The following is a 24,208-nucleotide window of genomic DNA, read 5'->3' as shown; positions in this document are numbered from 1 at the left end:
ATATCTTAACAACTTTATATTAACATTATCATACAAACTTAATCTTATAATTAGTCCCATCACTAGTAGTTTATCACCTATATTAAAAAGAAACTAAGTTATAAATAAAACAATGTTAGGAAATAAATTTATAATAAACCCATTTCCTTTATATTCTATTAAATATAATTACATTTAATCCTGACTTAATCATCTAAAGGTGTTATTCTTGCAGATCCATAGGGTAATGCTCTATATGCTCTATTATTATTTAAGTAGTTAGATCTTCCATATGAGTTTTGAAATGCTATAGAATTTGGATCCACACTGTAATAAGCATTGTATATTGGTTGTTGAGTACGTCTACCATGCCATAAACTTGCTATCAGTGCATACAATCCGTATACAGTCTTTCCAATTAAATTTATAAAAGTAATAAATATTGGTGTAGAAACTTTAATAAGAGATGATATCTCCCTTAGGAGTTTAAGAAAATATTCCATTAAGTAATGAATTAAATTAATACCTCCAGCAAGAAGTGTTCCAAGAAGAACAAAAATAAAAGTTATAGTTTCCTTCACATTGCTTACAGTCACGTGGTTGTTACAAAACTGAAGAAAGTTATTTTTTAAAACCTGAGGTATGTTTTCAAGATACGATTTTAAGTCTATAGTCTCTTTGTTCACTACTGCCTCTGAATATGACTTTTCACTCTTTAAAGATCTCACTACCTCCAGTTTAAGTCTTACTTCATTTTGTAGAAACTCCACTGTTTTTACTTTAAACCAATATGTGCCAAACACCTCAACAGGTAATATTACCCACAAGTTATAACCAACAGGAGCACCAATCATAGAAGGATCTGTAATTCCAACCCAAACAGGGTTTTTCAATACATTAGCTCGGAGTTCTTGTTTAACTTTCTTCTTAACTGCTAACACATTTTCAATAAAGTCTGTCTCATCGGCGTCAATTTTCACTACGTCTCTGTAAGAGTTTAGAGGTTCCACAAATCGTTTTTCCACGAAATTTCCAATGAACATCTGGGTTTTTAACATTCTCTTAGAAAAATTCTTCATCATCAGATCATCGCAATCATCAGAACTATTCGCTAAACATTCAGTTATTTTTGTCATTTCTACAAATTGATATAACCTTAAGAAATAGTAAATATAAAATAATAAATATAAACAACATAAAAAGTAACAACAAATACCTATTTGGGAATTACAAATTCATTTATCACACATAGCAACACCAACCCTATTAGGCGAAATAAACTATTTAATAATCTATGGTTATATCGAGCCTGCGGACTGCGGTCATCCGAACTATGGATCCGAACCTTGATCCGAACCTTTGAAAGACACCACAGACCACAGCCGAATAAAAAATGACAAGACAAGATCTGACATTTATCTGACGCAAGATTTTTCATTGTTTTTTTTTTTGTTTTTATTTGATTTGCTTGCCGTGTGATAAGAAGTTCGTTGCCCCTTTGCTCTATCCTGTGATTCGTGCCGGCTTTGTTTAAAACTAAAGCAAACAAAATTACTAAATACCTTATAAATAATTATATAAATAATAATTAAGGAATAAGTTAATAAGGGATAGAACAAAATGACAAAGTTATCTGTTCTTATACTAGGCGGTGAGTATCCGAAGAAAATTTTTTGAGAGACTTTTTGAACGAAACTTTATTAGGTTGCGGTTTTATCGGTAGAAATCTTGTATCACATCTCCTAGATAATGATTTGGTTGAAAAGATTACCGTTGTTGATAAAATCCCTCCTCAAGTTGCCTGGTTGAATGAGGATCATGCCCATCATTTTAAAGATAATAGAGTTACTTTTAAAAGTGCTAATTTGATTAATGCAGGTATGTTTTTGAATGAATATTAGTATGATGAAGTACTAACAATTTTTTAAGAGTCTTGCAAAAATGCGTTTAGTCTTCCTGATGGTTCCACTTGGGATTTAGTGGTTAACTGTGCAGCAGAAACTAGAGTTGGCCAGACAGATCCTGTGTATAATGAAGGGATCTTAAAATTAAGTACGAATTGTGCTAAACAAGCAGCTTTGCAGGTATATATTTTTATTTTAATACTTTTCTGCTATTACTAACCTGTCTTTCCATTAAGAATGTAGGGAGATACATAGAATTATCTTCAGGAAACATGAATTCATCTGAGAAACATCCCCATAAAGAAAAGGACGATATTCAACCTTGGGGATTTATGGGAAAATGGAAAGCTCAAGTAAGCTTCGAAACTATTTCATATTTAAGTCAATAAATATATCTTTTCTATTAGGTAGAAAAAGAAATTAAGTCTATACCACATCTGCATTATACAATTATCAGATTGCCTGTTGTTTATGGTATTGGAGATAAAAACAATTTAATGCCTCGTATCTTAGCGGCTGCAATTTATAAAGAATTGAAGAAGCCCATGCAGTTGCTATGGAACGAGTATCTAAAAATAAACACGGTGCATGTGGAAGATGTCTGTAGAGCAATAATGTTTTTGAATCAAAGAGAAGATACTGTGAGAAAGGTATAGTATTCTTACTGTGCTTCAGTCACTGTTTTATTTATTTTTTTTCTGAAGGTATACAACTTAGTGGATGATGGTTCGACCACACAGGAACTAATTACCGACATTTTGGCAGATATTTTTAATATCAATGTAAGATACCTTGGAAATATAGTTTCATCCTGTATAGATATTGAAGAAGCAGCCGAAGAAGCCAACGACAGACACTTGGTGAGTATATTTTTTAAGTTTTAGCCTATATAATGATTGGGTGGCTTTTCAGGCACCATGGGCAGAGGCTTGTCGTAGAGATCACATCGAGAATACCCCATTGACACCTCATATGGACTCTATTCTGCTGCAAAGTAAACATTTGAATTTGGACGGTAGTAAGTTAAGAAATCTGGGTTTTCAGTTGAATGTTCCCAGACCTACCGCAGAAAAAATAAAAGAAATTATCGATGATTATGTCAAGATGAAAGTTTTTCCTCCGTCGCTAGCTTCCTAAAAGATTACTTACTAAGATCCCCCTTTCGTTATTTTAAGTCAATCGAGGAACTGTTTATAATTATATTAAAGAAAAAGGCTGAATATACATTTAATAAGAATCTTAAACCTATATAGTTTATAAGGGGGTTTAATATGTTTATAGTTTTATATTTGCTTAATATTGCTTTAATTCCTTGGGTGCTTGATTTGCTTGTTTATTTCTTCCATTCCTAGTTATATACAATATGGGCAAGCAGTTGTGCCAAATTTGCACAATTTATTCCATTCGTAATTGGAGATGTTACAAAAATATAATCTATATTATGTTAAGGTGCGTTCACACCAGCTGCGCCGCACAAATCGTTTTTTTAACATATGTATGTATACTTTTGTGCTCGCTAAAAAAATACACTTCAAAAGCTCATGTTAAAAAATATTTGGCGCAGCTGGTCTGAACGCACCTTTAAACATACAAATTTATCTTATCAATGTATTAAAAATACACAAAATATATAATTATTTTTCAGTGATCTTATAAGTCTTCTAATAGACACAAATATTGTTCAAAAATGTTCAGTGTTTTGTCTTATCTTGTATATTGTATACTATATGTCAATTTATTATGCTGTTTACATACTTTTAAAAATCGAATTTTTTTAATGTAAGTATTCTAAAAATCCGTACAAATTTTAAAATATAAAAGATTGAATTATAAATTTCTTAGGGACATACATTATAATATTCGATACGTTTTTATTTTTTTTAAATGTAATCCAATAAATAAGTTTCCAATAATGATAGATTATACCAAGGTCAATATTTTATTCAAATTTTTGTATTGGAATATTATAGGTTTTCGATTTTTTAGAAACAATCCTAACATGTTTAATGTTATGTTTTAGAATCATTAATTATACCCCAGTCAGAATAAACAAAAAAAGGGGGTTAAATAAAAATAATTCACATAGAGCTGAAAATTGGTACAGGTCTTAAATACACTATTATAAAGGATATCTGAAAAATCCCCACCCCTCCCACGTCTGCCAAAAAAAATTTTCAAGGTCAAAAGAAAAAAAAATATGTTTTTGCTTTTTTCTCCTAAACGGTAAGCGCTATCGCAAAAGTATCTTAAACAAGTGTTGTAGACCATTAAATTTCTTTTGACCAGAGACTTTTGACCTTGAATAATTTTTTTAGCAGACGTGGGAGGGGTGGGGATTTTTCAGATATCATTTATAATAGTGTATTTAAGACCTGTACCAATTTTCAGCTCTCTGCAAATTATTGTTTACTTGAAATGTCTATTTTGACTGTGGTATTATTAAGCATTAGTAGGTATACAGAATAAATAATTTATATCTGTATGCAGTAAATCACTTTTAAGAACACTCTGTATATATAAATATACGTACCTTGTGCATTAAATGTGTCTTAAACTTGTTATTGAATGGAATTGATATTTCAAAATTTATCTAAAAGCTTCTGTTATATTTATAACTGATGATAGTAATTATCTGGTACTCTACTTAAAAATAATACACAGCACAATTTAATTGAAAATCTCATGTTTTTATCTGTTTTCATTATCATGTTTGTTATTTAATTTTAACTCAGCCACAGATAGCATAAAAGTAAAAAAAGTACTTTCTTAAAAAGGTTTGTTCTTTTTATTTTATAATAAAATAAAGTCAATTACAAAAAGTAAATTGTTTTGTGATATATAGTTTGTTGTAGTGTAATTTTTTTTAATATTGTACTTAAATTTTTATAACAGCACATTCCAATCTCTTGTGAACAATTGTGATCTATTTTTTTATTTAGACATTTATAAATTTATATGCGAATAAGCATTGCTCAATTATTTTTATCTTCTCATAATAAATAAGATGTTGATATTGATTGTATTGTTAAATAAAGATGTTCAATTTAAATTCTATGTAAAATAAACTGTAATATTAGAAATTTTGTGTATTAATATACCAACTTATATTCTTTTCTCATACTGACGCTTTAAAATCTCCAGTTGAAATATTTGAATAAAATTGTAAATAAAATTATTAATAAAACAATTATGCGCATATTGTTTTATTAATAGCGGAAAATTTTCAAGTTTTAAAATTCAAAACAATCTTCAACATACATTATCACTATTATCAGTATATAGTCTGTCCAATCAGAGGATCCATTACAGTGACAGTTGCATCTGTTACTTTAATTCACAGGTAAATGAGATATATTGTCAAAATCTTTCCACTCATTGGACAGACTATATACAACATAGGTAAAAAATAACACTTTTCTTCCTTGAAGGTTATATATTTCACTTTTAAACACTATTCAGTTCATTATTAACAAAAAAAAAGAACAAATTATATCAAAATACAACTGGAATGAACAAAAAAACCCCAATAACCATTTTTAATGGAAACTAAAGGATAAATGTATTACTTCTATACAATTATACGGTGCTTTATTGTTCCCTTGTAACTTTGTTAATTGGGTTGGGCCAATCCAATAACTGCACAAGCCAACCTACCTCCAGCATTTCCAGTGGATTTGCTCAGTTCATGACCACCCTTACCCAAGTCATCTTGATCGGCATGTACTACTACGGTACGTCCAATAATGCTATTTGCCCCGTTTAGAGATATCTGTTTGTCGGTTATTGCTACTTTAGCAACGCCTTTGTCATCGGCTTCCACGTTACCTAGATCGCCGACGTGCCTTTCTGCGTCACCGGGGGCACCGTGTTCCTTATTCGATGGGTTAAAATGGGGTCCTGCGGAGATGCATCCGTTGGTGTTGTCGCCGAATTCGTGGATATGAAATCCGTGAAGTCCTTGTTTCAAGCCGTTCAATTGGCCGTTGACTTGAACTGGCCCGCTACCTTCCTGTAAGAAATCGAAGGAGTTAAAAAGAAAATGCATGATTTTCTATATTTTACCTGTGAAAAGTAGATTGTTCCGTTTACGGTTTCGCTTTTTAAAACGGCGACTGCTTTAACCATTTTGTTAGGATTTTCAACGACCGGCAACTATGACTTGACAAAAATAACTGTATAGTAATCGTTGTTTTCCAACGTGAAATGTATTAATAAAATAATTGAAATCGTATTGTTGTGTAATTATCGAATCACTATCGAATAATCTAGACTCTAGATTGTAAAATATGAAAAACTGAAAAACATAGAAATCTATTCACTGACACATTCCCAAAGGATGACAGTATTAAAATTTGTCATAAGATGGCAGTAAAAAATATCTTTTTGTTCTATTTTGCCAGAGAATTTGCTGCTCTGAACGGAACCTTTTGGGCCTACTTTGATTACGTGGAATTCGAATCGCAGCCCTCAGTCATACAATGGCCTACCAACTTGCGAGCACTTGCGAATCATTCATAAAATGATTCATAAATGGAACAAGCCATAGGAACAAGCGGGACAACAAAGTTTTTAGATCAGCCTATACTATATACTCACAGTATATGCTTACATAATCTATTTCAAAAGTAAAGTCAACATCCCCTTTACCTCCTTACAGCAAGGACTAATATGAACGGACCCCATTTTGATTTCGTGGATGTCGAACTGCGGTCCTCGGTAAATTTGTCGGCGAGTGCCATGAAACATCAGCGTGTCAGAGGAGTCAGAGGTCAGAGTTGGAGTTTCCAGACGTTTACCCGTCCATATTCTCCCATCGTCTAACACACGTCTAACAAAGGTCTAACATCGTTTATCGTTTGACTTTGGTGGTTGATCGGGAAGAAATCCAAAGAAATCATTTGGGATGACAAAAATCTGTCAATTTTCAATTTCTTTAGTCAGGGATGGACATTTAGGCGAATTTTTCCTTTTTAACGGTTTGGCGTAAAATATATGTAAAAAACGTAAACAATACTAAAAGAGGAAGTTAATTATTTTTATTTGCCAACACGATTATTTCAAGCTTTTTTCAAAATTGATTTTTACATAAAATACAAAATTTATATTATCAATAAAAGTGATCGAACAATTATGAATTATGAAATATACATTAGTTTATTTTAAACTGTTCTGTAAAGAATACCTACAGGCTACAGGTAGTCATCATTTATCAAATAACAGCAGGATAACGTGTTTTTAAAAAAGCTTTACAATTTGGTAAAAAAAACAAACAACGTCAAAAACTATGCTATTTTTACGTAAAAAACTATATTTTAATGCTCAACCCTGTCATTAATAGGCTAGACTTGTATGATGCTGAGCCATTCTAAAAAAGAAAAGAAGAATTTGTTCATATTCCGTATCTAACTTCGCTCAAGTTTACTAACAATTAAATAAATTACAAATTTTAATTGTAAAACAAATTCTTTTCAAGGCTTGTACGGCTTTTCTTAAAATGCCCCCAAAATTTAAATTTCAAGAAGGTAAAACTATTATTTTAGGTTTTGGACAGTAAAGTATAAATTAAATTTCGGTTTCAGGTGAAAAAGTGTTGTGCTTCCACGGCCCCCTTATTTACGAGGCAAAGTGCCTCAAAAGCACCATAACCAAAGAAAAACAAGTTAAATACTTTATTCACTATGCCGGTTGGAATAAAAAGTAATTCCATATCAATTTTACTATCATGCTATAATTCTAAATTTCTCTTTTTTACTTTGTAGTTGGGATGAATGGGTCCCTGAAAGTCGAGTTCTCAAGTACAATGAGGCAAATGTCGCACGCCAGAAAGAAGTACAGAAAGCACATGCTGCCCAACCATCTAAACAGAAAAAGTCTGCCAAAAAATCATCTGGAATAGTTAGTAAAACAGAATCTGTGAAAGATTCAGATTCCCGGGCAAGCACACCAATATCAGATATTGCAAAAGGTGGCAAAGGTCTTAAAAGAGAAGCTGCTACACCTTCCAGTGGTCAAGAATCTAGTTCTGATATACCCCGTAAAAAGAGAGGTAAATATTAAGTTAATATATTTAATTTGAACAATGCACATGAATTATATTTAGGGAAATTAGATTCAACAGTAGAGTCAGAAGAACAATTTCAGAGTAAAGTTGAAATTCGAATAAAAATTCCTGATGAGCTTAAGCCCTGGTTAGTTGATGACTGGGATTTAATAACTCGTCAAAAGAAGTTAGTAAATCTTCCAGCTAAAGTTACAGTGGACCAAATTTTAGAAAATTATCTTAATTATAAGAAATCGATAAAATCAAACACCACCAGTAAAGAAGGAGCTTCAATCGAAACAGTTAGAGGTAAACGTATTATCAGGTGTTGTTAAATGATTAAAATATGTGTTGTTTTTAAAGGAATAAAAGAATATTTTAATGTGACTTTGGGCACTCAACTTTTATACAAATTTGAAAGACCTCAGTATGCAGACATTCTTCTAGAATATCCAGAAAAGTCAATGTCTGAAATATACGGAGCAGTTCACTTGTTAAGACTTTTTGTTAGGTAGGTAATATTCTTTTTAAATAATAATTTTTTTCAGTGTATTTTTTTATTAGACTAGGATCTATGTTGGCCTATACACCTCTAGATGAACGCAGTATTCAAATACTTATACAGAATGTTCAGGATTTCTTTAAATATTTAATCAAAAACAGCGCCCAATTGTTTAATTTGCAAGACTATGGAAATGCTACGCCAGAGTACCACAGAAAAGCACTCTGATATATGGAAAGTGACAACAGTGAAGTGTCAGAAAGTACTTTATCTAGTGACAGTGAATAGTACCGATAGTTGATTTCAGTGGGACCCAAAGTTCATTTAGATTGGTTTTTTTAACTCTAGAATTATTAGTTATACTAAGGTAGGTTAGAATTGTCTGAGTGTAGCTGTAATTTAATGTTCTGCTCATATTAGATAACAACTTTAAGTTGGTTCAAAGAGTGAATACATGACAGAACGCCTGTCATTGTGCTTCACAGCTTAATTGTATTTTCTGTCATTTTTTTGACTATACCATTGTAACTTTTTTATATTTCAGTCTTTAGTTCTTGATTTATTTGTTTAACTTAGTGATCGTTTATTAGTAGCTTGTTGTGCAGTTCATTAATTTTGAAAAATATAAAATTTTATATGATCTGTTAGCATTAAATTTCCAAAAAATATATTTAATATAGTTTTAAGGATTTACAAGTTTCGGCAAAGTTTACTGAGACTAATCTTATATGTTGCCATAATATTTAAGCATCATCACTTAGGTAGATAATATTATATAAGTTTAGTGGTAGATTACTTTTTGAAGAATGATTTCATATAGAATTAAAATGGTATGTTTGTAATATAAATTGTTTTTATTACATTATGTGTACTTAGTACTTAAGCTTAATACAGGATGTTCTTGAAATTTATAAGAATTGATTAATGTAAAATTAAAGAATATATTCTGAATCGTTTTATTACAAATATATTTCATTTATACTGCACAGACCATAGATTTGGCGGGAGCTGTACTATGCTATAGACTGAAGAAATTATCTTGCATGCAGATCAAATGGTGTAGAACCCCTTTAAGACGGAAGATCAACTATAGAATTGCCGACAGCTCTCTAGACGGCACCCCGTCTTAACCGATAGGTAAAATATCATGTGTAGGAGGAACTTTAGACAAGTATTTGTCAAATATTTTATTTTAGAGATTACTTAAGGTATTGTATATTAAGAAAAACAAACTAATAAGTTTCGAAGTATCATTTATTAATAAATGTTAACATTATGTTAATATGAAGTTTGATTTTTCGTGTGAACATGTAAAAATATCAAAGCTATGCAAGAGCAAAAGTACGCTGTTAAAATACTTTCAATACCTTTCTTTGTAGGTTTGATAAAATACCGGAGAACTTTTGCTCAGGTAATGAAAAAAAAAACGGGCCAAAGATTATTATCACCTAAAAAGAAATTAGAAGGTTTTAACAGTGTCCCCTGTCTTCGACGCGCTTCCTTGGCGCTGCCCTGATGATGTTGTCGACCCTGAGAATCATCTCTGCAGCCTCCGAAGCCGAAACCAGGACCTGTCTTTTGACTGCGAAGGATTCGGTGATGCCTAATGTGCGCATGTCACCGATTTCGCCTTTGTCCATGTTCAAGCCCATTGTGAATTGACCTTAAGAAAAAAAAAAGAAAAAATTTACATAAAATAAGACCCCAAAATTGAGAATTACATTTGAAGAAATATTTTTACGCGGAAAAATAGTTTTTTACGTGTAATAAATAGTTTTTACAGGCAGAAATAGTTTTTAGGCGTGTAGCAAAATTTTTTACGTGTACAAATAATTTCTTACAGGTTGAAAAAATAGTTTTTTGCATGTAACAAATGTTTTTTTACATAATTTAGTTTTTTAAATCTAGAAAACTAATGGGAATTTTAGATGAGTTTTTTGTCAAGACCATGGAGGGAGCAACTGACAAAAAAAAACGGTCTGTCTGTTTAATGATGTTGAAAAAAAACATGGAATTAAAACAAAGTTAATTGTGACAATAGTATCATTTGGTAATAATCATTAAAGGTAAAAAAAAGGTATTAAAGGTAAAGCAATTCTAAATGACAATTCTGAAACAAATATTCTTACCTAAATTAGGTACAAATCTCTATTTTAAAGTGTACTTCCATTTTAAAATATTTTTCATTTTCTAGCACTTCAACCAAAAATTTGTATTAATTTGCTTATTTTAAATAGAACCCTCTATATATTTTATACCTTTTAGAATCTACATGAAATTTTGAACCCATTATAGCCAATTTCGAGCGAACAACCGTTGGTTATGGTTGACAGATAAACAATGCTTTAAACGTCAGTTGTCAACGGGAAGCATACACAACTCTATACAACTGACGTTTAAAACATTGTTTATCTGTCAATCATAACCAACGGTTATTTGCTCCAAATTGGCTTACATAGATAAGATGTTCTATACTTAAATTTGAATATCGTTTTTATAATGATTTTAATTTTATGTCAAAAGTCAAGTTACATTTTATTTTTAAAAACTTTATCTTTACTTACCACTAGTATGGGCTGCTCTAAGTTCAGTTACAAGCTGAGCTGAATCATAACCAGCATTGTCAGCAATAATTGTGGGTAGTTGCAGCAAAGCTCTGAAATAAATTATCTTTAATATGACTTCGCATGATGGTATGTGTGATAACAACAAACCTAGCAAAGGCTTCCATAGCAACTGCTTCTTTTCCTGCTGTACTCAGTGCAGCTTTACTCACAGCTACCGCCATCAGTGTCTCACTGCAACCTCCTCCATACACAATGCGGCTTTCCTTGACTGTAGCAGCCAAAACACACAATGCATCATGCAGGGAACGATCTGCCTCTTCAATAATTTGTTGTGTTGCACCCCGAATAACTACAAACATTTTTTTAAGTAAGTTAAAAATTTTATTTTACTTGCACACAAACCAATTGAGCAAGCTTCTCCTAAAGCAACCCCACTAAATCTAAGTAATGTGTCTTCTCCAATCATAATTTGTTCAATAAGATCGCAAGTTCCAAGTTTGACACTTTCTGGCTGATCAAAAGTCGAGACTATTTCACCTCCAGTAACTAAAGCTAACCTGGAAGAAAAACAAATTATAACTATTTTCATTCTTGAATGCAAACATATACCTTTCAATTCCATCAAAATCAGCATGCTCAATGGCCATCACTCCGGCATCAGCAAAGAGTTGTTCTGGATAATTGTAAATCAGTTGGCGATTAATGAACACAGTACAATTATGTTTCAGGATTTTGGCTACTTTGTCCTTCATTTTTTCTTTTTCGGCTGATTCCAATTCAGCAATTTTTGCCATAGAGTCTACTTTGATTGTTGATCCAAAAACTTTTATTTTATCTGTGTCCATGGGAGTGTTTGCAATTAGAATTTTAGCATTTTCAACCCTACCCGGTTGGTGGACACCTGGTTTCTTGTCTAACAAAAATCCCTCTTCCAGAAAGGATTCTTCCAGAGTTCCGCCAGACTTCTTAATAATTTGTATAGCCTAAAAGTAATGTGGCAATATGTACAGACTTGAGAGATATAAATAAATGGAAAAACCTACTTGTAAATTACCAGATCCTTTCAGTCTTAATACAGCATCGACTGCTAGTTTTGCAAAATGTTCCTTATGCTGAGACAAAATTTTTGAACTAAGAGTTGTACGGGCAATATTCAACAAATCCTCACGGAAAGTGTCTGAATTTGCACTATTATCCTATTGAAATAAAAAAAATTAAAAACAATTAACAATAAACAACTTTTTTACCTGTGATGCATCTGTTAAAGCTTTACGGGCAATGTCAACAGCCTTTCTCCAACCAGCTATTATTATCTGAGGATGTAATTTTTGGTCAATCAACTTTTCAGCTTCTCTAAGTAGTTCAGAAGCTAAAATTAAAATATATAAACCTATTCAATGAGATATAATTTAATAAATCTTACCCAAAACAGTGACTGAAGTTGTTCCATCACCAACTTCATCGTCTTGAACTTTAGACATATCGACAAGTACTTTTGCAGCAGGATTATCTATACCGACAGACTTTAATATAGTTGCTCCATCGTTTGTTACTTCTACAGAACCGGCATTACGACCGCTGGATACCAAAATTTTATCCATACCTAATTAGTATGACTATAAAATAAAATCTGGCAAAAGTAGTAAACAAATCTACCTTTAGGTCCCAAAGTGCTTTTAACTAAATCCCCAATTGCAATGGCTCCTACAAAACTGCTCAACCGAGCAATTTCCGCCTTTTCTTCTTCGGCATTTTCTCTTAAAATTCGCACTGCATTAAGTGAAACCTAAGAAAAAAAAGATACTATACAAAGGCCTACCCCACAAACTTGAAGAAAATTTTGCACCACAAGACCAACAACAAATATCTATGTACTCATTATATTAAGGAATGCCCAAAATTGGTATGTTCTATTAAGTTTAATATTCTAATCTTTAATATCTAGGTAAAATAAAGGCACGTGCAAGGCCGGTTTTCTAGAATGACACACCTGATATTTTAAATATAAATTCAACACACTTCCAGAACAAATACGAAACACTGTTCATGTTTTTTATGTTCGTCGAGATTTAATAAATACGCTACGTACTCACCATTATTATTTCTACTTATTAACTTATTTTTCTTTAATTTTATTTTATTAAAAGGAAGTCGCTGCTCGCTGCTTCACTAAATTTGTTAACAAAGAAGTTAGGTGACAGTCAACTGTCAAAAGTATTCTTCTTTTTGTAATTTGTGGCGCAAACAGACAGAATCCATAGAACAGACCTAAAAAATAGAGATTTAAATTTTAAAAACTAAAAGATATGGACAAGTTGTGATATCCAGATATTTTTCAGAATTTTGGAGGCAAGTTTGAAAAAAAGACTGTTTCTCTCACTAAAGCGAATGTTTATTCATTATTATAGATCGATAATCGATTAAAAAATCAATATTTAATCTACTGGCGTGTCGTTCTCGCTCTGCAGTTTATACGACGAGGCTAATTCTAATTTTAGTCTGAAAACGCCCAAATCCTCAGGAATACATTATATACACCTCGTCACGAAATACAAAATATCGTCAGTACTGCTCAGTTTGCGTTCAGGATTGCCGGTAAAAGCGCGCGTTGGTACCACCATCGTCGACCAACATCGTACGCGTCTAAAAATGAGCAATTTACGATTTTTTCCAAATTTAATCTAGTCTCAGGTGTGTTCGTAGTGAAATTCTTTTTTTTTGTTTACCGTGTTATCTAAAGGACTTTTATCATTGGAATATTTTTTTACAATAAAGGTAATTATATTTCATTGATTTCCTTTTTACTTACCTGTATTTTTATACCTGTTAAACAATTTTGAGACGTGTAATATTTATTATAGGGAAAAATGTTATACCTTTATAATGTTTTAAGACTTAGAAAAATACATTTGAAAATACTCAGGTATCAAACATTTTAATATGAAATCGAAATCTGTGATATTACTATGCTTGGCACAGATACATAAAACTTTAACAGGATATATGATGCGCTTTAAAAGTGATAACTGGAAGGAATTTTAAAACGTCCAGGGACCTATAGAGTGTTATCGATCGTCATTTCCAAGCCAACTGGACGCCGGATTTTTTTAAAAAGTTGATATTTGTAAAGTGGGTGTCATTAATCGAATAGCGCTTTGGCTCAAATAATTTTACGTGTATGTCATATACAGGGTGATCAAACAACGATTTCTATATACTTGCATCAATTTATTATAACTTTTTAGTCACCTGACTAATTTAAAATAAAAAAAAAAAATCTAGCATACGATCTTAATTTAAAAACATTTTTGGTTCCCTATTTTTTTTAACATATATAAAAATAACAGTTAACAAGTAAGAAAATTTCGACAGAATAAGTCATCCAAAAAATGACAGAAAATACAATTTGGCTGTAAATTAAAATTGTCATTGTCATTTCCTCGAATTTATTTGAATTCAGAAGTAATTTCTTGTCTTGTCTTGAAAACCAAAAATCATTTCTTGTCTTGATCTTGTCTTGAAATCAAGACAAGATCAAGACAAGATCAAGAAGTTGTCAAGAAAATGACGACCCCTATCTACTGGAAAGATAAAAAGATATTATAATAACAACCGTAAAAATGATTTACCTATACCCTATACCATGTTTGTTGTAATAGATTTTTAGATGTCTATATTTTAGAAATAATAATAAAGTGTAGAAGATCCATTAATCTGACTCTTGAATTATGGTTTTTCGAAAAAATCCTCTAGAGTACACAATCCTACCGACTGCGCCATTGAAATAATCTAGACGAAAAAATAATAATTCCATCTTTCAAAATATTTGTTTTCCTTTATAACGGACAGCAAGTTGGTTAGTAGAAAAATGACAAAATAATTCAATTATTAGGTAATTAAAAAGATTATTTTACAGTAGTTCTGTTTATACTTTAAAATTGCCAAAATTGGGATCAGTTTTTGTAATTTGATTTGATTGAATCCAACTACTGATAGTGTGTGTAATTTAAATTTATAATAATGCATTTCTTTTTATTTTTTAGGCTTTTTCTGAAAATGATCAAAGTAGACGAGAGTGATCCTATCGGAGGTAAGTTTTTGATTTGTTGTTTTTGATTCAGGTGGTAGCTCTGCTGTAAAAAATGTCAAGTTGCCGCATTTATTTCTTTATTTCCTGACATTGTCATTCGTTTTTGACACACGTTTACTAGCAGACCTTGCTGTCGAACGTTGTTCTTTTTAGAACCTCTTTTAGTGCGAAGTGTACAAGATAGTTTAATAGCCGTAAAAAACTCATCGCAACTTTATTAGAATATTTTAATCGGGAAAGCGGGGTAGTAATGGGCCTTTATGTCCCTTAAGTGTTGTTAAGAAGGTGAGTTTTGTTGATGTAAATAATAACTCTTTAAATATTTATAATTAATTTATTTTTGTTTGCTAAAATATTTTGATTAAAAGAAAATATACAAAGTTGGCAACGCTGTACCGGTCAAGGTGACTAATGAACTGTAGAGGATTCACTCTACAAGTTATTAGACTTTTGTAGAGTATAGTCATTTCAAAGGCCACTTTGACACTGTTTTTTTTTCTCGATCGAATGTTATATACTCTCCTCTCATTTTTTTTTATTCAATGTTCGCAACTAATAATAAATTGAAAAGATTATCTACAAATAATGTATGTTCGCTCCGAAACCATTTAATAGAGTTCAGAGACTACGATTATTATTGATGGAGTCTGGAGACCAGGCTTGGCGCCAAACGTTTCGAGGTATTTGAATGTTGCGCAACGTCGTTCTAGGCTCATAAATTTCGCCGATAGTAAACAAGGCGAATCTGGAGCGGTTTCTGTAGCAGGACCAGTCCTAAAAGCCCGTTTTCAACAGCCAGGTGAATTGATCAAATCTCAGGATTTCAACTGACTTTTGAATAAAAAGATTAAGGAAGGAGCATATCAAAAATCTTAGATCCACCGCGAAGGGACTCTAAAATGGCCGACTTAAATTCCGGTTTATTCTTTGAATAAGAAGACTAAGGAAGGAGCATATCAAAAATCTAGGTACACCGCGATGGGCCTCAAATATGGCCGACTTAAATTCCGGTTTATCAGTGCCGTTCTAATTTTATTTAAAAAATGTAAAACTATGATGTAGGGTAGACGTGGGGTAGACTCAATAATTTGTTATTTTGTGAATAAATGTTGGTAGTTATTAAAATTGTTATAAAAATATATAATTCTAATAAAAATAGATAAGTTATAATAAGTATTTATTAACACAAACATCCGATACGCTACTGAAGCAGGTAAGTCAAATTAACGTATCAAAATTCTTTGACATCTGATCTTTGACAAGTAGTAAATAAAAGCTAAAATGCAAGAAAAATATATAATTTAGTTAATTTAAGTGAATTTCATAAATGATCGGTTTACTACACGTATGTATATTATATAGTCACTTACTAGCGAAAAGTTGTTCCATTATTTCACTCAATTTTTGCCGAGATCTACCGCACGCTACACAACCAACTATTTTAGAGTCTTTTTTGATAAATCGCGATAATGTCACTGTTAATTTAAGTTCTGCCACAATTTCCATCTAGATTTACTACCTTTATACAACTATCAGTAGTAGAATAAATAATAAATAACATAAAATAGGCTCCGTAAAGACTGACAAATCCACAAAATTTCAAATCAAATTCAAATGTGTCAAATGAATCGGCCAACAGAACTGTCAAGGATCCCCACCCTAAAGAGCTTTTTCCGCCCACCATGCATGAATACATGGATAGCATTATGCTCCTTCCTTAGTCTTCTTATTCAAAGGGTTTATTAGTGCCGTTCTAATTTTATTTAAAAGTGTTAAACTATATGATGTAGGGCAGACGTGGGGTAGGCTCAATAATTTGTTGTTTTATTTTACGTTCTGAATAAATGTTGGTAGTTATTAAAATTGTTATAAAAATATATAATTCTAAAAATAGATAAGTTATAATATTTATTTATTAACACAACATCCGATACGCTACTGAAGCAGATAAATCAAATAGACGCAGCGGCGTGCGGTGACAATTATAGGCGGGGAAGCGAATCGGTAAAAAAATCCTATTTCGAGACATATTACTTTTACATTTTCTTAAAAACCTTACCTTTGAAAATTCCCAGTCCAATTCCATTGTTCGATTAAAATTCTATCGAAAATTGTTAAACAAACAAAAACACATAAAGTTATAATAGTTAAAATACGATATTTTAAATTAATTTTCCGAAGCACTTGACGCGCGATAGGCACCTATTTATATTTGAGGTCCATTCGTCATTTTTGAGGTCTATCAGCCATTGCAAATTTGTCTATAACATCATCATAAAATTTTGGATTTAATTTATTATAATATTACCTAGAAAAATCGCAAGCCAACCCGTCCCGATAAATTAAAAGTCGAGGAAGGCGGCCGAAAGATCGCTGCCGTGGCTAGCAACTGTGTGCGATTTTCCGGCTTAAATTTGTCGTTTGCGTTCGAGGTCAATAAAACCTACATGAAGGAGGGATAGGCGACCGGCGGCGATTCCCAGGTGCGCATCCATGCAGTAAAAGGCTAATTAAATTTACTAGATACGTTTATGTAAGGTTTCATATAAATAATTTAAAAAAATTAAATTAATCTTTTGTTATAAAATAACAGTATTACTAACGTTTAACTATTTATTTTTTTTATCTTTAAAAAGTTTAGCGAAGCGGTGCTTCCCCCGCAGGGTTCGGAAAACTACATGTTACTTTTAAAAACTACATAAACTACATTGCATGTAGTTAATGTAGTTTATGTAGAGGGTGTAGTTTATGTAATCTATGTATGTAACTTTCAAATGTCAAAGGTTTGAGGTGAGGTTATAATAAGTTGAAGCTTTAAAAACACATAATGTATTTAAGAAAACAGAAGAAATATGGCTTTAAATATAATATTTACATCATATTCTCTCTATTACACCCGATACAAAGGAAAATTATTCATAATATCAATACATAGTTTAATAACGTAGTTTTCATGTAGTTAATGAACGGGAAAAGACGTAGTTTTTGAAGAAAAACTACACGTATTTAATCAGGTAAATTACGTCTTAATTAACTACTTCCGAACCCTGTTCCCCCGCTTCCGTGGACCGTACGCCGCTGAATAGACGTATCTAAATTCTTGGACATCTAATCTTTGACAAGCAGTAAATAAAAGCAAAAATGCAAGAAAAAATATATAATTAGTTAATTTAAGCGAATTTCATAAATGATCGGTTTACTTACACGTATGTACAGTACGTCTGTCCGTTCTGAGGCTACGGGGTATCCGTGAGAGGGGAAACGATATTCTCTCGATGTTTTTCGTAAAAAATTAGACGACGCGTTCCATCAATAAAAATTCGACAAATTTGCAAGTAGCCAATAAAATGAGTGGGCGGAGCGATTTGCGGTGACGTACTCGTCAAGTCGGGTATAAAATATATTGCTGTTTATTTAAATGTTTTTTGTCCGCATTCCTTTCATAGATACAGATCCAGCAGACGAACTGTATATTACAAAGCCACTTACTAGCGAAAAGTTATTCCATTATTTCCCTCGATTTTTGACCGAAATCTACCGCATGCTACACAATCAACTATTTAACAGTCTTTTTCGATAAATCGCAATAGTGTCAGTGTTAATTTAAGTTCTGCCATAATTTCATTAGCGTAACTAGCCATTTATCCTGGGGTGGGCCTGGGGGGGGGTCTGGGGTTTAGCACAGGGGGGTCTAGGGCTGTTGTTTTTTTTAAAAATGAAAAATAATTTTGAAATACACATTTTTTTAATAAAACGTTTACATGAATTTCTCTATCAATAAATTTCATAGACTTGGTTATCAAACCGTGTTCCCGTTAGATTACTTAAATACCGACAAATTTTCTAAAAAAATAAAAATTAACACATTTTTTGAACACAACAAAATAATATTAACTAAACAAAACTAGAAAACGTCATTTTTACTGCATCACAAGCAAATAAAAATTAATACGTAGCCAAGGGTCATAATTCAGGATTTCTCTGGGGGGTGCCCAGCAGTATCTGGGGGGGGGGGCCGGCATCCCCGGGCTCCCCTGTAGTTACGCCAATGCATAATTTCCCTCTAGATTTACTACCTTTATACAACTAGCAGTAGTAGAATAAATAATAAAGAACATAAAATAAGCTCAGTAAAGGCTGACAAATCCACAAATTTCCAATCAAATTCAAATGTGTCAAATGAATCGTCAAACAGAACTGTCAAGGATCGCCACGCTAGAGTCCTTTTTCCGTCTACCGTCCTTATCCTTAATCATTTTATTCAAAAAGGACTTGAAGGCATATTCTCGACCAATACACACATTATTTGAATAACTTTACTTGGAATTTTAATAATTTTTTTAATAAATCTCATATAGCACACCCAATCATTTGTCATTTCCAAAGATTTTAAGTTTTAATATCTTTGATCCTTTCGCAAAATTCAACACCTACCATTTCCACCAATCGGTGTATCTTAATTTAGGAGAAAAAATATATTTACTTCACATCTGGATCGCGCAACAAAAATAAACTATACAACGAAACAAATCGCCACGATTTTTGTTTTGCGAAGTCGATTCGCGCCGAACTCTGTGACGTCAAAGAATTTTTTCCGTTCACGTCACCGTATCCTGAAAGTAAAACAAAACAAACGCAGATCGTTTGTGAAGAAAAACCCGCCTACACCTAATACGGACAAGAAGTGAGTTAGGTATTCTGTTATTAAGTATTCGACTAAAAATGGTCCGATACAAGGAAAAGGAATAAATAACGTTATTAGTATATTGTCTGATGATAAATAACAAATATCTACAGGGTAACCTCATGCAGCTGAGAAAAAACTACATACAGTATGCAGGATTGTCTTTACAAGAGACTTTTTTTTATTAATATGTATTTTTTATAAGAATTTTTGCTTGTTCTAAAATGGTTTATATTTCCGTTTATACTTTTCAAAATTTCCATACCGTTTTAGAGAAAAATATGAAAATATAATTGAATTTGGGTGCCCGGTGGCGCGGCGTAGAGGTACAGCTCTCGTCTACCAATACTAAGGTTGTGGGTTCGAATCCCACACTGGCATTTCATCAGCCGACAATTTTTAATAAAATAAATTAAATAAAAATAGTTTGGGTACCTAGGTCGACTCAGTCTTAAATGAGTACTTGGGATTCATAATCCTGAGGTAGTAATAGGCGGTTGAGGCGTAATGCTAGCCACATTACCATCCTTGTATACCGAACGGCTCTAGCATAAGCGGCAAGCTGTACCTTGCCTACTTCCAAGGCGTTAAACGCTATACCTATACGTGAGCTATTATTATTATTATAGTTGAATTTTGACCAAAGTCCCAAAAATCAAAACGCGTTTCTATGGTAATATATAGTTTTCATTTTTCGATATACAGGGTGGTCCGAACTGTATTCCGGAAACTTCGGCAGCATATTCTACAGATAAAAATAAATAAAAAAGTTCGTATAAATGTATGTCTAAAAATGCTTAGTTTCGGAGATACAGGGTGTAGAAGTTTCATATTTATTTCGATTCTTTCCAAATAATTTCTGAATGAGAAATTTGATTTTGATGTCAATATGGCTCCTATTTGTAGGGGGCGCCACGTACATGTGTTTTAACTGTTTGGAAGAGTAATAAATTTTTGTCCCTATCTGTATGAAACTACTGAGTGAAAAAATATACATTTTCGTGACTTTTTACGTAATAAATATTCTTGATAAAAATCGCTACGAGCAACCGTTCTCAAGATATTTAGAATGGAATAATTGGGAAATATTTATTTTTGGGGAAAATTTTATTTTTTCAAATTAATCATAATTTTTCTTTTATAACTTTTGGCACAAAAACATTTCAAATTTATGATTTCAGTCTATAATAACTATTTAGTCGCTCTCGACAGGTTTAATTATTTATGTCAATGATGGCAGATATTGATAATTTCGATTTAAAATATCTCGAGAACCATTACTCGTAGCGATTTTTACCAAAATACCTTTTTACGTAAAAAACGTCATAAATGTATTTTTTTACTCAGTAGTTTTGTACAGGTACGGACGAAAAGTTATTACTCTTCAAACCAGTTAAAAAATATGTTGGTGGCACCCTATACAAAAAAAAAATAAATATTTAAAAAAAAAAATTTAATATAATAAATATAATAATAATATATATATTAATATAATTTATTTTTTTTTATTTGATATAAATTTTTTTTTTTATTTTTTTTTCCAAGCAGGCCCCTTTTTTGATCCCCAATGACTGAACTAGAAAGCTATTCCTTGTTTCAGTCCTACCACTCCAGCTCCTAAGTGATTTATCTAGGTTGTAGGATATCGAAACACAGTTGTTTTGATATACTCACGTAATATAAAAACAACAGTGGTAATTTAAGGAACAACAAAACGCCGAACACATCATGTCTGCCGCTGATCTATTATTAACTCATCGATTACTGGTTGTGTACGGATTTATGTGACGCCATAAGCGTACCAGATCGGCAAGTCGTACCTAGCTGTCATCGCCCCGACAAATACATCTCGATATATATTTAATTTTGGCACGTAATCGAACTATCCACGTAGCCGATGCGCCCGCCGATATTTTGACCTACGCGTATAGGTACTTACATTTTCGATTCGGAAGACTATTTTAAATTTTGACCCGAGACGGCTATGCATATGATGAAACCAGTGGCGGTCCGGTTAATTTTTAGACTAAATATAATAAAGGATAAATAGCACCTCAGCATGGAGTACATATGGAAGAAACTCAATCATTTTCAAGTCTAGAATGTCCCTTTATCTAAAGAAGGAAACATTCGACCAATGTGTATTACCAGTGATGACCTATGCATGCGAAACCTGGACACTTAAAACGGACATTATAAGAAAACTGCAGGTCACACAACGCTCAATGGAACGAAATATGTTGGGAATAACCAAGAAAGACTGTAAAAATAGATTAGTTACCTTTTTGGATAAGATATATAAAAAATAGAATGTTCTGGTAAATTTCTTCATCATTCTAGAGATCTGTTAGTCACACACCATTTTGTGGCCATTCTTTAGACACTATTATTTTAATTGCCATTACAATATCACAACTGAAACTATACAGGGTGTCCCAGAAATAATTACAGATATTTTAAGGGGTGGTAGATCTGGTCAAAAGGAACATATTTTCTCTTTATTATTTTCAAAATAAATTGAAAATAACCGAGTTATTTAACTTTGAAAATTAAAAAAAATAATGGAAACATATTATAAGACTATATTGCTAGTAAGGCACAGAAATTGAAGCAAAATTTTTGAGATGGAGCTATGCAAAATCCACATAACTTGGTCCTTTTCGTTCAACAGCTTTGAACTACGCAAGCGTGAGAAGTCATAGACTTAAAATAAAATATAGACTGAGCATCTCATTCATAAATAGCTGGAACATGCGGTCAGACACTGTCTTGTTATTGTTGTGTTATTGTTTTAGGTTATAACCAGTGCCGGATTAAGGTCCTAGGGGGCCCGGGGCTATAGGCTACCCTTGGGGCCCCCAGGTCGGACTAATTTTTCCTCATTGCTGTTATTTTCACTTAAACTAATATTGCTTGAAGTTGAACAGGAAGGCAGTTGTTCATGATCTTGATTTTTATTCAACTCAGAATTTGACGTTAAAGGGGTTTCGCAAATACTAAAAAAGTCTGTTACTTTAGTCAATTTTAAAGTTTTCTTTAGTTTTTCTTCTTGAATCTGAAATTAATTTAAAATATCCCTAAGTTTTCGTAGATTTAAAAATACAGGGTGTTCCGAAACTATTGTATCAAAATCTAAAGGTAGGTAGATCTCGCCAAAACTGATGGTCGGAAATGCGTCGTTTTCAAAATACAGGGTGTTAAACTTTTAAGAAAAAAAATCGATCTTTTTTAATATCTATTACACCACTGTATACCACCCTACGGTACTTAAACAACACTTATTGAATTGAATATTATTGCACCGTTTTCGCTTAAAAAAATAAAAACCATTTTCGGCATTTTCATACATGACTAAATCGCTAAAATGGTAATGTAAATTTTAATGGTAAAAGTTGAAAAACGACAATTTAGGTTTTTGGGCATTTTAGTTCGTAGTATGTTCATAGAAAGAAGTTTTTGGAAAATAAAACAAGGTATCACTCGAATTTATTCCATTTAAAATTTTGTCAAAGGTGCAAGCAAAGAGAGTGCAAATATCAAAAAAATAAGTCTCCCTGAAAAACAAAATCGACGTGTCCGAGCATTTTTCGAATTATTTATTTACAAACAAGAAACCCAGGGTGGAAAGTGGGCCACCCTGTATAGATTTTTTCTAAAAGTTTAACACCTTCTATTTTGAAAACGATGCACTTCCGACCATTAGTATCCCATTTCAAAATATTTTGGCGAGATCTACCAATCCTTACATTTTGGCATAATAGTTTCGGAACACACTGTATATTATTGAAAAATGTTGCTTAAAATAAGGCTTATTAAAACATCAATATCTCTGATTAATACGAGTATTGTTTAGCAATTTTCAAAATTGGAGTAGTTCTCGATTTTTTTTTATATTTTATGAGCATACGGGAATTCTTTTTCATTTTTCATAAAGTTTATTTTTAAAAAAGGAATAGTATTTTATGTCCTCTATGACGAGAGACTTTTTTGTTTTTCAATTCGTTTGTCTTTTTATCTTTTGTAAGCGGCCCAGAGAAAGTAGGTACCTATAATATATTAATGCGCTTATTTTTAAAAGAAAAAACTTAAGAAAGTTATTGTAAATTTAATTGTTAATACCAAAGTTATTATATAAATGATCATATCCAGTAAATGCGTAATAAGGCTAAAACTGATTCCTACCTTACGTTTAGCAGACCCACTAAGATATTTTCTGCTACTTGACATTTTTTAAAATACTGGTATACACTACACAATTCAAAAACGTATTATTGTTCTTGTTTTCTTAAATCTATTATTCACAATCACTTACTTCATAGATGTGCTATGCAAAAATAACTAATCAAATAGAATAAAATAGAGGAATCTAATCTGAGTAATTCCCCTAGCGCTTTCGGCTTTCGGTAATCCATCCATCCAGAAAAATTTAAAAAGAAGAACGA

At 32.0% G+C, this 24,208-nt stretch overlaps 6 protein-coding genes across 8 annotated transcripts in view; 3 read left to right on the top strand and 3 right to left on the bottom strand.

The window, feature by feature from the left end:
- Nucleotides 1-3: 3 nt before the first annotated feature.
- Nucleotides 4-4,936, bottom strand: LOC115876192. Of its 2 annotated transcripts, none has more exons than XM_030891891.1 (2): nt 4,414-4,936; nt 4-1,117 (listed from the first exon to the last, which is right to left on the bottom strand). In XM_030891891.1, exon 2 carries the CDS (start codon nt 1,113-1,115, stop codon nt 186-188), a length of 930 nt encoding a protein of 309 aa, XP_030747751.1. In that variant the 5' UTR covers nt 1,116-1,117; nt 4,414-4,936; the 3' UTR covers nt 4-185. The 2 variants fall into 2 exon arrangements, with proteins under 2 accessions (XP_030747751.1, XP_030747750.1); XM_030891890.1 differs by lacking the exon at nt 4,414-4,936 and adding an exon at nt 1,196-1,321.
- Nucleotides 1,448-4,178, top strand: LOC115876187. The gene is made up of 7 exons (XM_030891882.1): nt 1,448-1,630; nt 1,684-1,857; nt 1,909-2,063; nt 2,120-2,236; nt 2,291-2,533; nt 2,588-2,743; nt 2,796-4,178. The coding sequence occupies exons 1-7, from the start codon at nt 1,600-1,602 to the stop codon at nt 3,018-3,020; spliced, it is 1,101 nt and encodes a 366-aa protein (XP_030747742.1). The 5' UTR covers nt 1,448-1,599; the 3' UTR covers nt 3,021-4,178.
- Nucleotides 4,937-5,296: 360 nt separating the features above from the next.
- Nucleotides 5,297-6,313, bottom strand: LOC115876201 (superoxide dismutase [Cu-Zn]). Its single transcript, XM_030891901.1, has 2 exons — nt 5,946-6,313; nt 5,297-5,892 (listed from the first exon to the last, which is right to left on the bottom strand). The coding sequence occupies exons 1-2, from the start codon at nt 6,006-6,008 to the stop codon at nt 5,494-5,496; spliced, it is 462 nt and encodes a 153-aa protein (XP_030747761.1). The 5' UTR covers nt 6,009-6,313; the 3' UTR covers nt 5,297-5,493.
- A 957-nt stretch (nt 6,314-7,270) lies between these two features.
- LOC115876189 (mortality factor 4-like protein 1) lies at nt 7,271-9,273 on the top strand. Of its 2 annotated transcripts, none has more exons than XM_030891887.1 (6): nt 7,271-7,405; nt 7,463-7,580; nt 7,643-7,929; nt 7,993-8,232; nt 8,287-8,434; nt 8,488-9,273. In XM_030891887.1, the coding sequence occupies exons 1-6, from the start codon at nt 7,378-7,380 to the stop codon at nt 8,651-8,653; spliced, it is 987 nt and encodes a 328-aa protein (XP_030747747.1). In that variant the 5' UTR covers nt 7,271-7,377; the 3' UTR covers nt 8,654-9,273. The 2 variants fall into 2 exon arrangements, with proteins under 2 accessions (XP_030747747.1, XP_030747746.1); XM_030891886.1 differs by having other exon boundaries at nt 7,984-8,232.
- A 388-nt stretch (nt 9,274-9,661) lies between these two features.
- On the bottom strand, nt 9,662-13,199 carry LOC115876180 (T-complex protein 1 subunit beta). Its single transcript, XM_030891876.1, has 10 exons — nt 13,086-13,199; nt 12,649-12,778; nt 12,416-12,595; nt 12,240-12,361; nt 12,036-12,188; nt 11,602-11,975; nt 11,395-11,549; nt 11,140-11,341; nt 10,990-11,081; nt 9,662-10,088 (listed from the first exon to the last, which is right to left on the bottom strand). Exons 1-10 carry the CDS (start codon nt 13,086-13,088, stop codon nt 9,895-9,897), a joined length of 1,605 nt encoding a protein of 534 aa, XP_030747736.1. The 5' UTR covers nt 13,089-13,199; the 3' UTR covers nt 9,662-9,894.
- Nucleotides 13,200-13,501: 302 nt separating this feature from the next.
- Nucleotides 13,502-24,208, top strand: part of LOC115876177 (myosin light chain kinase, smooth muscle-like) — a 31,571-nt gene continuing 20,864 nt past the window's right edge. Inside the window, exons 1-2 of the mRNA XM_030891871.1 lie at nt 13,502-13,767; nt 15,036-15,082. Coding sequence (XP_030747731.1) covers nt 15,049-15,082 — 34 coding nt within the window. The 5' untranslated portion in view covers nt 13,502-13,767; nt 15,036-15,048. The remainder of the gene's footprint in view (nt 13,768-15,035; nt 15,083-24,208) is intronic.

This window comes from Sitophilus oryzae, unplaced genomic scaffold, assembly GCF_002938485.1.
Source record: "Sitophilus oryzae breed Bouriz unplaced genomic scaffold, Soryzae_2.0 scaffold_1420_pilon_pilon, whole genome shotgun sequence".
Classification (NCBI taxonomy): Eukaryota; Metazoa; Arthropoda; class Insecta; order Coleoptera; family Curculionidae; genus Sitophilus; species Sitophilus oryzae.
Note: the sequence above shows the minus strand (reverse complement) of the source record. Positions and strands in the feature narration are given on the sequence as shown.